Source organism: Ursus americanus, chromosome 1 (genome assembly GCF_024610735.1).
Source record: "Ursus americanus isolate L20-20 chromosome 1, mUrsAme1.1.p, whole genome shotgun sequence".
NCBI classification, from domain to species: Eukaryota; Metazoa; Chordata; class Mammalia; order Carnivora; family Ursidae; genus Ursus; species Ursus americanus.
In genome coordinates this window covers 74,493,010-74,508,029 of record NC_142127.1, presented here as the reverse complement: position 1 = coordinate 74,508,029, position 15,020 = coordinate 74,493,010, and the positions used below count along the sequence as shown (strand labels likewise).

The 15,020-nt window shown below is 38.7% G+C and overlaps 1 protein-coding gene across 5 annotated transcripts in view; it reads left to right on the top strand.

Annotated features, from left to right (window-relative positions):
- The first annotated feature begins 605 nt into the window (after window positions 1-605).
- ORC2 (origin recognition complex subunit 2) overlaps window positions 606-15,020 on the top strand; it is a 42,053-nt gene continuing 27,638 nt past the window's right edge. The window contains exons 1-5 of one of the 5 annotated variants that reach the window (XM_045806447.2): window positions 606-828; window positions 4,182-4,230; window positions 5,422-5,525; window positions 5,987-6,130; window positions 14,549-14,638. In XM_045806447.2, coding sequence (XP_045662403.1) covers window positions 5,429-5,525; window positions 5,987-6,130; window positions 14,549-14,638 — 331 coding nt within the window. In that variant the 5' untranslated portion in view covers window positions 606-828; window positions 4,182-4,230; window positions 5,422-5,428. Of the gene's footprint in view, window positions 886-929; window positions 1,055-4,181; window positions 4,231-5,421; window positions 5,526-5,986; window positions 6,131-14,548; window positions 14,639-15,020 lie in introns of those variants that run through there. The other 4 variants (XM_045806446.2, XM_045806448.2, XM_045806449.2 and 1 more) reach the window with 4 other exon arrangements.

Genomic DNA, 15,020 nt, shown 5'->3' with positions numbered 1-15,020 from the left:
AATTATCTGATTCTTTCTACCCAACAAGAACCTAAGTTCCTTAACGGTAAGGGACGTATCTGGGCACTATGCTCCTGATACAAACAGGTGCTCAAAGTTAACTGAATAAATTTAAATATCCAAAGAAAAAGACTGAGGGGCGCCTGGGTAGCTCAGTCGATTAAGCATCTGCCTCAGCTCAGGTTATGATCCCGGAGTCCTGGGATACAGCCCTGGGCAGGGAGCCTGCTTCTCCCTCTTCCACTTCCCCTGCTTGTGCGCTCTGTATCAAAAAAAAAAAAAAAAAAAAAAAAAAAAAAAACCCACAAACACAGACTCATTCCCATTACCTTTACCTCAAAAGAAGGTGTCTAGAGAAACTACGACTTTTAAGATTGCCTCAAGACAGACCTGATACACCGCCGCAAATTTACCCCAGGTGTAACCAACACTTCCTCCCCTCTTCCCCGGAAACGGAAAGAGGACAGGAAAGGCCCAGAACTCAGAGTTTAGGGATTCGTTTTCCTCAGGTTTTTTGATGGGCGGAGCCGGCAGGCCGAGACCGACTGGCCGGCAGGGATGTCGCTCTCGGCTGACGCCGTTTTCTATTGGCTTTCCTGGACTCCGCCCCCTAACAGGGCGGGAGATTTGGTGTGCAGCAGGCAAACTTCCCATCCCCCAGCCGGTCTCTGGGCTCCTTTACTGCTTTGCGACCCTCTCAGCCTGTGCTTAACCGGAATTTGGCCTTTCCTGCTGGGGCCCAAGCCGCCTTCCCTGCGGCGCCCAGTCAGCGGAGTACGGTCCGGCGGGCGCAGGGAGGCCGGAGCGGCGCCTGGCGGAGACCTAGAGGTGCGTGTTGGGACGAGGCAGCCCGCTTCCCTCTGCCGCTTAGCTCGGGGTTGTGAGGTGAGTCCGGTGGCGCCCAGCCCCGCAGCCGAGCTGGGGCCCGCGTCTCGGAGAGGGCTTCCCCTCGGCGCTCTGGGCTGGGTCGCTGCGCCTCCCTCTTTGCCCTCCCCAGGCTGCCCCCGGCTCCCGCGGGCGCGAGGACCCTCGGCTGGCCGAGCGCGGCCAATCGGTAAGCGGCATGAGACACCGGCCAAAGTCCTTAAATCCTTGTTGGGGCGAGAGGCTCCTTCTGGAACACCGTTGGTCGGTCTCTCCAGCAGTGATAGGCCTTTTGTGCAAGGGACGCGTTACCAACGAATCGGTTTCTCGGCTTAAAGAGCCTTGTGCTTGCAAAGAGAAAACTGTGAAAATCTGTAACCAAAGTGTAGAGTGACCTGAGAGGGGCAGGCACAGTGAGGGGCTGAGGCGGAAGGGATTTCGTCCCAGACCTGCCACAGGAGTGAGAACCTTGGATGTCATCCCTGCCTGGAAGCCCCAAATGAATCCTGCTTACCGAACAGTCACCCTGGGACAATGCTTGGTTGTAAAATGTGGATGAATCAGGCTCTTCTGGTAGAGCTTTTTAAATTAAAAGGATGTGGATGCGTTACTTTTCGCCTTACAACTGAAATCCTAATAAAACCATTATACCTCCCCTAATTCAGTTGCAATCTGAAGAAAGAGCATGGCCCTACACCTTTGTGTATTGGCGCTGCAAACAATAAATAGATGTTATTCATTCATCATTTACTGAGCACCTTTTCTGTTAGATGAGATGTAGAGAAATGCAAGGCACCTATGTGGTTAAGTTGAAGGTTAAAAAAGCTGATAGGAAACATTTAATTAGCATTTTCTTATGCCAAGCATGTGATCTCATTTAGTGGTCACAATTTTGTCCAAAGTCACACAGGTATGAGTGTGGAGTTAAGATCTGAACCCAGGTTTATCTGATATTAAAATTGGTGTTTAACCTTTCTTTTTTAAGGATTATGTTTTTAAAAATTGTAGCAATCCTTTATTTGCTCTCAAAGGAGGGTATGTTGCTGTTAATACTCTTTTGGTGCTGCTATATTACCTGCCTGGTTGTTAACTCCTTGAAAGGAATCGCGCTTAAAAGTAAGCACCCAGAGACAGTGCCTTGAAGAGTAAATGGTCACTAAAAGTTTGCATTTTATTGTGTGGTTGTCAAGTGGTGGTGTTTTGTGTGTTTTGTTTTGTTTTCCGGAAATTGTTGGAGAAGGAAGGAAAGGTTTCTTTCAGTGTCTTCGTAGAAGTTTCTTCACTTTCGAGGTTCTGTACTGTGTAATAAGATGCCTTACAATCTAGCAAAAGAAATTTCATATAAATGCATTCAATTACAAACAGGATTAAGTCAGGGTGCCTCTGTCCAGGCAATTTTTATGTAAAGTACCATAGGAAAATTGGACAAAATTCAGTTGTCTGGAATTCATGTTTTTAAATTTTCCTTGAAAATCTTTCCCTGAAGGAACCACTGAACTTTTGCTCATAAGAATCCTGTAACTGAGCTTTACTCCTTTTTTGCTTTGATTGCCAGTTAGCTCAGAGCCCAAATTCTTTGTATGATATATTTTCTTTCTTTATATTTTCCTGGATCCAGACTACCGGTTAGTATTATAGTTTATTTGTTTTATTGCATGTGCTTATTGTCACTGTTTTATATCCTTTGTAGAACATAGCTGTTTAAAACAATGTAGATTAGACTGAATCTCGCCATGCTTTTAAAAGTATGCTTGATAGAACTAGGCGTGTTTAACTTAATGAACTGGAAACACAGAGGAACTATAGAAATCTTTGGGTGTTTGAACAGCCAGGTGGGAAAATGATTAGATATACAGAACAAACATTTAGGATAACGGATTTGGGGTGCCTGTTTGGCTCAGTAGGTTAAGTCTCCGACTCTTGGTTTCAGCTCAGGTCCTGGTCTTTGGATTGTGGGATCCAGCCCCAAGTCCAGTTCTGCACTCATCAGGGAGTCTGCTGGAGATTCTCTCTCTTTTTTTTTTAAGATTTTATTTATTTATTTGACAGAGATAGAGACAGCCAGCGAGAGAGGGAACACAAGCAGGGGAGGTGGGAGAGGAAGAAGCAGGCTCATAGCGGAGGAGCCTGATGTGGGGCTCGATCCCATAACGCCGGGATCACGCCCTGAGCCAAAGGCAGACGCTTAACCGCTGTGCCACCCAGGCGCCCCAGATTCTCTCTCTCTTAACCCCTCCTGCCTCTCCCCCCACTTTTTGTTTATCTCTCGCTCTTTAAAATAAATAAGTAAATCTTTTTTTTTTTTTTTAAGGATAACAAATTTGTATTTAAAGTCAGGAGAAATGTGTAATAGGATGATTAGGGACTTTGGAATCAGTCAGACTTGGGTTTTAGCCCTAACACACTTTCTAGTTGTATAAATTTGGATGAATAATTTAATAGTTAACTTCGGTTTACTCATCTGTGTATTGGGGGAATTATATATATTTTAACTACCTCAAAGAATATGAGGATTTAATGATCTACTGTACATGAAAGTACCTAATAGAGTGCCTGACAAACAGCCCTTCAGAAAAACTTTTATTTTATACAGATATAAAGAAATAATGTTTCTTTATTATATACAAATATCACGTAGATGAATTAAACTTTTTCTCTAACACATCCAAATTCCCCACAATAGAAAGCAGTATCATGACTAGAAAGATGGCCTAAAAGGACATGTCCTGTTGGCAATAGCCATATAAACTATAGACATAAATTTATGTTACAAATTATAACATAAGCCTTAATAGAGTTGTTTGAGGGTTAAATGAAAATACATATAGAATATTCAGAACTGTGTCCAGCATATAGTGAGTGCTCAAATGTGGCCTCCTCTCCAGCCACTTGCCCCGAAGTCCAGATCTTCTCAGTCTCTAGGACTTCCTGGCCAAAATACTGATGGTTGTTTTTTCCTTTACTATGCCATCATACTAACTTTGTAAGAACTGCATTTATCTATTCATCTTGTTTGTTTGTTTATTTATTTATTTATTTTTAAAGATTTTATTTATTTAACAGAGAGAGCCAGAGCGAGAGAAGGAACACAAGCAGGGGAAGTGGGAGAGGGAGAAGCAGACTTCCCGTTGAGCAGGGAGCCTGATGTGGGGCTCGATCCCAGTACCCTGGGATCATGACCTGAGCCGAAGGCAGACTCTTAACAACAGAGCCACCCAGGCACCCCTATTCATCTCGTTTATTAAAACTCATGAACTTCTTTGGTTGCTTTCGTTTCCTATTAGCTGACCTTGACCAAGTTCTTTTTACAATTGCAGGTGACTCTACCTGAACTTTCCAGCTGCAGAATGTGTAGTACTTTTAAAGGTAAATGAAAATAAAGACAAGTCATTTAAGTGTGCTAGTTTCAGGGGCACCTGGCTGGCTCAGTTGGAAGAGTGTATGACTCTTAATCTCAGGGTCGTGAGTTTGAACCCTATGTTGGGTGTAGAGATTACTTAAATAAATAAAACTTTAAAAAAAAGTAAAGATGTCATTTTTTTAAAAAAGTGTGTGGGGGAGGTACCTGGCCGGCTCAGTTGTTAGAGCATACAACTCTTGGTTGTAAGTTCGACCCCACATTGGGTATAGAGATTATAAATAAATACACTTTTAAAAAAAGCGTGCTAGTTACAAAAGAAAACTTCACAACATTTAGTAAGTTATCCGCGTGCAAATAACTGGCTTATAAGTGACATAGTCCATAGTTCCTATTATTAATAGAAAAAACAAAAATAAGATTTATATGAGAGAGAGGAGAGAAAAAATTCATTTTTGGGTTAAACTGATTAGCTGGGAGCCAGTTAGAATCATCATTATTTAGTTTCAGGCCATTTGTATTACAAGTTCTGAAACAAAGTTTTTTCAGAGTAGGGAGAATTGATCCAAGTTTTTGTTTGCCAAATTCTGAAATCTGTTCAGTGAAGAACTGACTATAAGTATTGGAAGGATGCATGTTTACTGTTTAGTTACCAGGATACCCAGAAAGCCATTTTCTAACTGTAAAGTTGTTTGGTAAGCGTGCAATAATAGTAAAGGGAGGTGCTTAAGGATTATTTGATCCAGGTTTGGTATACCGGTGAAATGCATGGACTTCCCTCAATGGAATATTTATTTCTAGTGAATAGATAATAAAATCTACCAAACTATTGTTCTTTGCTTATCTTCCCCTCCTCTAAACTTTCATGTATTAAACACCTCCTTTCTGGTAATGTTACCATTCTGTAGATTGGCTAGGGCTGTCTTTACAGGAAGAATTCTTTCCTATTTTAGTTGCGTTGATTGAATTTGGCTTTTTCCAACTCTCAGACACCACTTCCTGTCTTTTCCATTTTTCAGATAAAGAGTTGATTTACCTATTATCAAAAGCATAATAGTAATACAATAATTCATAATATATTTTTCATACTTGAGACTTTAAAAAATGTCATATAAATACATGTATTTATTATGTGAATGTTTATTTGGTTGTTGAAATGAATTTTTCATCATTTTGAGTGCTTTATTGCTTTTGTTTAGGTTGGCAATGATGAGTAAACTGGAATTAAAGGAAGACAAGATGCTGGAAGTTCAGTTTGTGGGAGATGATGATGTTCTTAATCACATTCTGGATAGAGAAGGAGGTACTGAGTGAATATATAATTGAACAGATGCTTATGTGATGGTTATGGATTATCTCACTCTTTAAAATATTTTAACCTTCTATTTTAAAAATAGAGCACAAAGTATTTGATCTAGGAAGACTAAATAAAAACTACTTTTTTAGTTTACTCCATTCAAACTTTTGAAAATTAAAAATAATAAAGCCTTATCTGATATGAAATACTTAATAATGGGGTAAGTGATAACTACCCATTGTAATTAAAACGTGACCCCCGAAATAATAAACTTCTAAGGTTTTTCTTTAAATTATATAAACTGTGGTGAAGAGTGGTACATACTTTCATCAAAGAGAAAACACTGAGTTTTTTTCCAGATTTTAAATAATGACAATATAAGTATTACAGTTTATTTACTTATTTAAATGTCATATTTGGAAAGAATTTATACCTGTCATGTTCTAATTCTTTGGATGTTCTTACAGGAGCTAAATTAAAAAAAGAGCGAGCTCAGCTTTTGGTCAACACAAAAAAAATAATAAAAAAGCCAGAATATGATTTGGAAGAAGATGGCCAGGAAGTCTTAAAAGATCAGAACTATGTGGAAGTTTTAGGACGAGATATTCAAGGTATTTTGGTGATTGGGGTTGGGGAAAGTATACTCAAATTTCTGCTGGTAACTAAAACTGCTTTGCAGGATACATAACAGTAGTCTGGTAGGTTAGGCAGTGGCAAGCTATATTATTATTATTTTTTATTGTAAACTACATATCAACTTTACCATCTTTAACATTAGTAAGTGTATGCTTCAGTTGTATTAAATATATACATGGTGCTGTGCTACTATCACCATCCATCTCCAGAACTGTTTTCATCAAGCATGCTTCATTATTATATTTCTCATCAGGAAAGCATTTGCTGCAGGTTTTTGTGTATAGTGGGAAAGGTTGGAAGCACTGACTTTCCACTACAGTTTTTTTTCTTTAATTTTTTTTTTGTTTGTTTTTTTTTACAAGCAACCAGTCCTGCATCTAATTATTTTTAGATTCTACAGACCAGTCTAAAGTTATTTGTTGAGATATTTTTAACTAATTTGAAATAATTTCATAAAGCAGGTCACTTCATTATTACTTGGTCTTCTTTACAGAAATAATTAGAAAGGGGGCACCTGCATGGCTCTGTCAGTTAAGCATCTGACTCTTGATCTCATCTTGGATCATGATTTTAGGGTTCTGGAAGCCCCATGTCGGGCTCCGTGCTAGGTATGGAGCGGCTTGAGATTCTTTCTCTCCCTCCTTCTGCTCCTCTCCCCCGCCTTGCCTCACGCACACCCACTCTCTCTCAGAAAGAAAGAAAAGAAAAGGAAGAGAAAGGAGAGAGAGAGAGAGAGACAGACAGAAAATTCCAAGAAGTAATGTTGTTTCAAACTAGGCATGCTGGTGTTGTGTTTTTTTGTTTTTTGTTTGTTTGTTTTTTTACACCTAAGCCAGATTCCTGCCAGATTATATTTAAAATTTTTTAGGCTTATTATGTTTTAGTTAGGGCTCAAGGAACACAGATTTACTTAACATGGCTTAAAAAAATAAAGACCAAGGAACAAAATCAGTATTGTTGGGCACTGGGGACATTGGAACTGAGAACACCTTAAAAACCTAGGGACTTTGCTTTTATGGATCTCCTAGTCTCCCTCAGGTCATCTCTGTGCATCCATTCTCTTTCTGTGGTACCTATCTCTCTCATGTATGTGTTTTTTACTCTCATATTTGACTTATAAATGACCATCATCACTACTGAACGTTTTGTCACTTCTTGAGTCATAATGCTTCTGGTTTAGTTACTGGTGTTAAATGGCATGATACAAAACAATGACCACTATCCCTCAATAGACTAAGTGGGCACAGTGGGTTCTTTTAAAAGTATCCCCAACTAGACAGTTGACATTTTTTAGGGCATGTTCTGAATAGAACTTTGGATTCTTTTTTTTTTTTTAAGACTTTTATTAATTTATTTGAGAGAGAGCAAGAGCGAGCATGAGCAGCGGGAGGGGCAGAGGGGCAGGCAGACTTCCTGCTTAGTGGGGAGCCCTACGGGGGCTTGATCCCAAGACCGTGAGATCATGACCTGAGCCAAAGTCGGATGCTTAACTGACTGAGCCAGCCAGGTGCCCCAGAACTTGGGATTCTTGATTCCTGTTACGGTAGACCTAAGAAGAGACTGAAAACAATATATTTGTCTTTAAAGTGGTTTTTTGGGGCATATGACTTGGGCTCAGGTCATGATTCCAAGGTTCTGGGATTGAGCCCCACGTTGGGTTCCCTGCTCCGTGGAGAGACTGCTTCTCTCTCTTCCTCTGCTTCTCCCCCTGCTTGTGTGCTCATGCTCTCTCTTTATCTCTGTCTAGTAAATAAATAAAATCTTTGGGGAAAGAAAGCTTTTTTTTGTTTTTAAGGCTTATTTATTTTTTATTTGAGAGAGAGCATGAACAGGAGGGGAAAAGGGAGGGGGAGAGAGAATCTGAAGCAGACTCCCCACTGAGCTCAGACCGACACAGGTGTCAATCCCATGATCCTGAGATCGCATTCTTTTTTTTGTTTGTTTAAGATTTTATTTATTTATTTGGAGAGAGCACAGGCAGGGGGAACGGCAGAAGAGGGAGTAGCAGGCTCCCCACTGAGCAAGGAGCCCAATGTGGGGCTCAGTCCTGGGACCTTAGGATCGTGACCTGAGTTGAACTTAACCGACTGAACCACCCAGGCATTCTGTGAGATTTTCTGAACCAAAACCAAGAGTAGGGTGCTCAACTGACTGCGCTACCTGGGCACCCCTAATGTGTTTTTTTAAAAATTGTTTCTTTTTGTAAAAGTAATACATATCTGTAAGGCACCTGCTGGCTCAGTCGGTAGAACCTATGACTCTTGATCTTGGGGTTGTAAGTTCAAGTCCCGTGTTCGATGTAGAGACTAGTTAAAAAAAATTAAATCTTAAAAAAAAAAGGTAATACATATTTGTAGTAGAAACTCAGTGCTTCCAACCCTTTTCACATAATAGCATTCACGGCAAGTGATATTTGGAAGCACACTGGAATAAATGGAGGAGAATGTTCCAGACCAGGACAAATGCCCTAGGGCTTCTGACCCCTCTTCCTGCCCCTTCTGCAAGCCCTGACTGGCATCCTCAAAAGCCTGAGAGGATCATTACTCAGCACACCTATAACCTATGCCTTCAATTTTGCACACCTTCTGGGAACCTTTGCCTTAGAGCAGTGTTCCTCAGCCTGTTTTTTTACTATCATCCCCTAAAGAGCCTTCTTTTAGACGTTCTCTCCTAATTGCCCCCACCCACAAAATTTTAATACTACATACATGATATATATCTGTTTATATATATGTTTACATATCTGTGGCTATTGGGAAAACCACAGACCGTTTGTAATATCTAAGATGTTTTTCACATTCTCCCTCCTCCCACCAAGAGCTACTTTTTAATCCATTAAGAGCAATATATTCCTGTCGAGAATGTATGCTTTGGAGAACATGGAACTATTAACAGTTGGGTGTGTATTTTCTGTGTGTATGTGCATGCACACACATAAGCTTGTGTTGACAGTCTCTGAGTCTAGGAAATGGAGCTATTCATTTGGCTATGGGCAGGTACAACAGACGAGCTCATAAATTATGGTTAAGGCTCACAGACATGACTCTTCCTATTTTGATTTGTTTTTTCTTGTTTGCCAAAATGTGGACAGAGAATGGTGTTCCAGTTAAGGTGTAGGAAGGAGAGTTTTCTTTTAATGTTTTCTTCAGAGAAGAAATGGTGACATGTCTCTATTACAATCTTTTTTAGCCTCATTTGAGATAATGAACAATAAGCTTCTGCCTAATCTTTTATTATAATAGGAAAAAATATGCATTAGTTTTAAGACACAGAAGGACATTTGGTAAAGAATCTTTAGGAACAGTTGGAAAACAACCTTTCAGCAAGGACCTCTAAATACTTTATTGATTAATCCCTTTACTTATTATGAAAGTGTAAGCTGCTGCTTGTAAGCAACACTCATCTGACATGCCTAGTATAATTCTTATGGTCTATTAATCTAGTATGGAGAACAATCATTGCATGGAAGTGCTAGGTGATCTCAGCCTTAAATAGATAGATTTTTCCCAAAGCAATTAGATAGGTGTCCTCAAGAGCAATTTGTCTTGTTGATGTTTCTCTCGAACAATTGGTTTGTTTTTTAGTCTTATGAACAGTGTAATTCTATACTTGATTTTTTATAAGTTGGCTGCTAGAAAATTCTGTGACAAATATGTGGTCCATTCTTTATTTATTTATTTAAAGATTTTATTTATTTGAGAGAGAGAGAGAGAGAGTGTTCATGCACAAGTCGGGGAAGGGAGAGGGAGAAGCAGATTCCCGCCAAGTAAAGAGCCTGAGGTGAGTCTCCATCCCCAGGACCCTGAGATCATGACCTGAGCTGAAGTCAGCTGCTTAACTGACTGAGCCACCCAGGCACCCCATTTGTAGTATATTTAATTTTGCCTTATTCACTGTTCCATTTTTGAAGTTAAGGATTATGTCAGGTTTTTAATTGTGGTTAAATAAAATCTCTTTTTAAAAATTATGAGAGGGGCACCTGGGTGGCTGAGTCATTTAAGTGTCCAACTCTTGGTTTTGGCTTAGGTCATAAGCTCAGGGTTGTGGGATCGAGCACCACATTGGGCTCAGCGTGGAGTCTGCTTTGGATTCTCTTTCTCCTTCTCCATTTGTCCCTCCCCTTACTCTCATGTGCTCTCTCTAAAAATAAATATTTAAAAAAAAAATTTTGAGAAAATAAGTAAATAAAACTTGCAGTAAAATATCTGTAACATAAAATTTACCATCTTAAAGTGTATAGTTCAGTATTAAGTACATTCACATTGTTTTGCAATTAATCTCCAGAACTCTTTTCATTTTACAAAACGGAAATTCTACCTGTTAAAAAACTCCCAGGTCCCTCCTCCCCACAGGCCAACAATCACCATTCTACTTTCTCTCTGAATTGGACTATTTTAGGTACCTCATATAAGTGGAATCATACAGTATTTTTGTGTGTGACAGGCTTATTTCACTTAGCATGATGTTCTCAAGGTTCATCCATGTTGTGGCATGTGTCAGAATTTCCTTCCTTTTTGAGGCTGTATACTATTGTACTATATGTACATACATTTTGTTTTTCCATTCATCTGTCAGTAGACATTTGGGTGGCTTCAGCCTTTTGGCTACTGTGAATAATGCTGCTATGAACATGGGTGTACAAGTGTCTTTTTGAGACCCTGATTTGAATTCTTTTGGGTATATTTCCAGAAGTGGAATTGCTGGATCATATGGTAATTCTATTTTTAATTTTTTGAAGAACTGCCTTAATGTTGTCCACAGCAGCTACACCAAATTATATTTCCACCAACAGTGCACAAGCATTCCGGTTTCTCTGTATGCTCAACAGCACTTTTTTTAGTTAACTTTTATCAAATATTTCTAAAGCATTTAATTTAGTTTACATAGAAACCACTCGGTATCTCTAAATATTTTGTCTCTGTGCCAGACATTTAAGTTACACAAATACAGATTTGCCATAAACATACTCATGCATACATGAAAAGCAGATATATGAGACAGGTAGTGTTGAAGATCACTCAGCTAAGGATGAACCAGTCAGTAAACATTGTTGGGCCAATAGGGTATCCTTATAAAAAAAGAAACTGGATCTCTACCTTCCAACATAAACAAGTTAGTTACCTTAATTTAAGATTTACATAAGAAAAGCAAATATAAATGCTTTTACAAGAAAATAGAAGAGAATATGGTTTGATTATAGAAGAATTTCTTTTAGTTTAATGTAATCAAAAGAAAGGATTGACATTCAACTAACTAAAATTCAGCGCTTCTGAAGAAGACAAACCACAGGGGGCGCCTGGGTGGCTCAGTCGTTAAGCGTCTGCCTTCAGCTCAGGGCATGATCCCAGAGTCCGAGGATCGAGCCCTGCATCAGGCCTCTCCGCTGGGAGCCTGCTTCTTCCTCTCCCATTCTCCCTGCCTGAGTTCCCTCTCTCGCTGGCTGTTTCTCTCTCTGTCAAATAAATAAATAAAATCTTTAAAAAAAAAAAAAAAAAGACAAACCACAGATTAGGAGAAAATATTTGCAAAACACATTTGCTAAAGAACTGTTACTCAAGGGACGCTTGGGTAGCTCAGTCAGTTAAGCATCTGCCTTCAGCTCAGGTCATGATCTCCGGGTCCTGGGATCAAGCCTTGCATTGGGCTCTCTGCTCAGGGGGGGAGTCTGCTTCTCCCTCTCCCTCTGTGATCTCTCTTGCTCTCTCTCAAATAAATAAATAAATAAAATCTTTAAAAGAAAAAAAAAAGTTACTCAAAATATACAAAGGCTGTTAAAACTCAACAGTGAGAAAATGAATAACGTGATTTAAAAATGAGCAGAGGAACTGGACATCTCACCAAAGAAGATACACAGATGGCAAATAAGCATATGAAAATATACTAAAAGCATTATATGTCATTAGGAAATTGCAAATTAAAATGAGATCCCACTTATACACCTATTAGAATGGCCCAAATGCAAGACATTGACAGTACCAAACACTGGCAAATCTGTGGAGCAACAGGAATTCTCATTTATTGCTGGTGGGAATGCAAAATGGAACAGCTCTTTAGATGACAGTTTGGCAGTTTCTTACAAACTAAACATATTCTTACCATGTGATCTAGCAATAGTGCTTCTTCATATTCACTCATGAGTTGAAAACTTACGTCCACTCAAAAACCTGCACAAAGATGTTGTAGAAGCTTTGTTCATAATTGCCATGGCTTGGAAAGCAACCAAAAAGTTAATAAAGAATAAATAAACAGATATATCCAGTTATTTATGGGATATTATTCAGCACTTAAAAAAAAGCTATCAAGACATGAAAAGATGTGGAGGAAACTTAAATGCTTATTACTAAGTGAAAGAAGCCAATCTGAAAAGGCTACTGGCTATGATTCCAACTATATGACATTCTAGGAAAGGCAAAACTACAGAGACAGTAAAGAGATCAATGGTTGCCAGGTGTCGGGATAGGAGGTATGACTAGGTAAAGTGCAGAGGATTTTTAGGGTATTGAAACTATTCTGTATTATACTACAGTGGTGGACACATGTCATCATACTTTTGTCAAAGCCTCTAGAATGCCATCAAAAAGAATGTAATCTTGCCATTTGCAACCACATGGGTGGAGCTACAATGTATTATGCTAAGTGAAATAAGTCAGAGAAAGACTAATACCATATGATTTCACTCATGTGGGATTTAAGAAACAAAACATGTGAACATAGGGGAAGGGGAAAAAAAGAGGGAGGCAAATCATAAGAGACTTAACTATAGAGAACAAACTGAGGGTTGCTGGGGGGAGGTGGGTGGGGAATGGGCTAAATGGTTGGTGGGTGTTAAGGCACTTGTTATCATGAGCACTGGGTATTATATGTAATATATGTAAGTGCTGAGTCACTAAATTCTACTTCTGAAACTAATATTAACTATATTGGTTAACTGTATGTTAACTAACTAGAATTTAAAGAAAAACTTAAAAAAAAAAGGCTATAGAATGTACCACAGCTAAGAGTGAACCTTAATAGAAGCTTTGGACTTGAGATGTTAATGAGGTGTCCGTGTAGGTTCCTGATTGTAACAGTTCTACCACTGTGGTGTGGGATGTTGATAGCTGGAGGAGGCTGTGCATTTGTGAGGGCAGGAGGTATAAATCTTTGTACCTTCTATTCAAGTTGGCTCTGAACATAAAACTGCTTTTAAAACAAAGTCTTTTAAAAAAAATTTAGTACTTTTCCATCAAATGTCATAAAGAAGTGAGAAGACAAGTCACAGGATAAGGGAGGTATTTCTTCCTTGGAAATAAAGTTGTGAAAAGATGTTCAACCTCATTAGCGATTAGGAAAAGGAAAATTAAAACAACTCTCCCCATAAGATTCATTTTACACCCACTTGATTGGCAAAGATTTAGGAGTTTTGATGATGCCAAGTATTAGTGCATATATAATGGGGACTTTTAAACAGTAAGGATAGTGAACACTGACTTTGGAAAACTCTGACACTGTTTCATAATAACAATAATAAACCCATTACATATTGACATAAATTACATATATTTAGATGAAAAACAACAATTCCAAAAAAAATAAGTGAAGAAGTCATTGTTTTACATTTTTGCAAATCTCTTTAATGTCTGGCTTAATAGAAGACAGCCGAATTTTCATATCTGCTTCACACATTCCATTAACCCAAGGGATGGTGCTGTCATCACACATCATGTAGTCTCTGGAATACCTCACTCTCCACCTTTGACTGAGAAAAAGTCAATTAGTGTCATGAAATAGTTCTGGCGTTGGGGTCCCGAGAGACCTGATCTCACCACACTTTGAGAAGCGCTGTGCCAGGGAGTAAGCTACTAGCCATGAGTATCTGGTATGTTGTAGGTAAAGTTGTTATTTGAAGGGATGATTGAAGAATGAAATTAAGTCACTGTCTTGATAGGGAGTAAGAGAGCTTCCGCCGTGTAACAACTCTTTAAATGTCAGCCTCAGTTAGCTGAGTTGTATTTTGCATGTTTGCTTCAAGAAAAAAACATAATAGAGTCCCTTCAGTTTTCCCTCCTCAAGGGCAACACTATCATGAATTGAATGTATATCCCTCTAGTCTGGAGGGGTTTTTTGAAGGGGCTTTCTGTGTGTGTGTGTGTGTGTGTGTGTGTGTGTGTGTGTGTGTGTGTGTGTGTGTTTATATAATTTGTACTTGTGAAGAATAATACATTTTCTGTGTTTCAAATTTATATAAACAGTTCTTTTGTGTATTTTAAAATGTTTTATGTGTAAATACGTATTGTTAAACCTTTATGCAAGACAGTGAGGGTTACAAATCTTAAGTTTTTAGTTAAGATTTTATCTTTTTTTCCTGTTAATTTTGCTTATTTTTCCAAAACACATTGCATTTTCTCTTTCAGAATCCTTGAAAAATGGCTCTGCTGCAGATGGTGGGAATAAAGTTTATTCTTTTCAGAATAGAAAACACTCAGAAAAGATGGCTAAATTAGGTATGTCGCTTTTCTAAGAAGGTGTATTTAACCATATTCCCCATAGTTATCATCTATGGCATTCCCTAAAAGAGTGAGGGATGTCATTTTATATCATATTTTCAAGCATACATAAAGTCTGTTTTTTGTGTTCAGATGTGTCTTCTCAGCTAGGTTTTAAGATTCTCATAGTAGGAATCCTGTCTTCGTCGTCTTCCCACACGTAGCATGGGTTCTGAACAAATTTTTAAGTATATCACTTAAATCACAGATACTCTGAATTTATTAAATAAGAATTTTATACTATGTTCAGAAAAATGTTTGTATTGTAGAAAACTATAAAATTGCTACAAATGGGCTATTGTGACATTTTCTTACTCAATTTACCATTTATACTAATTAC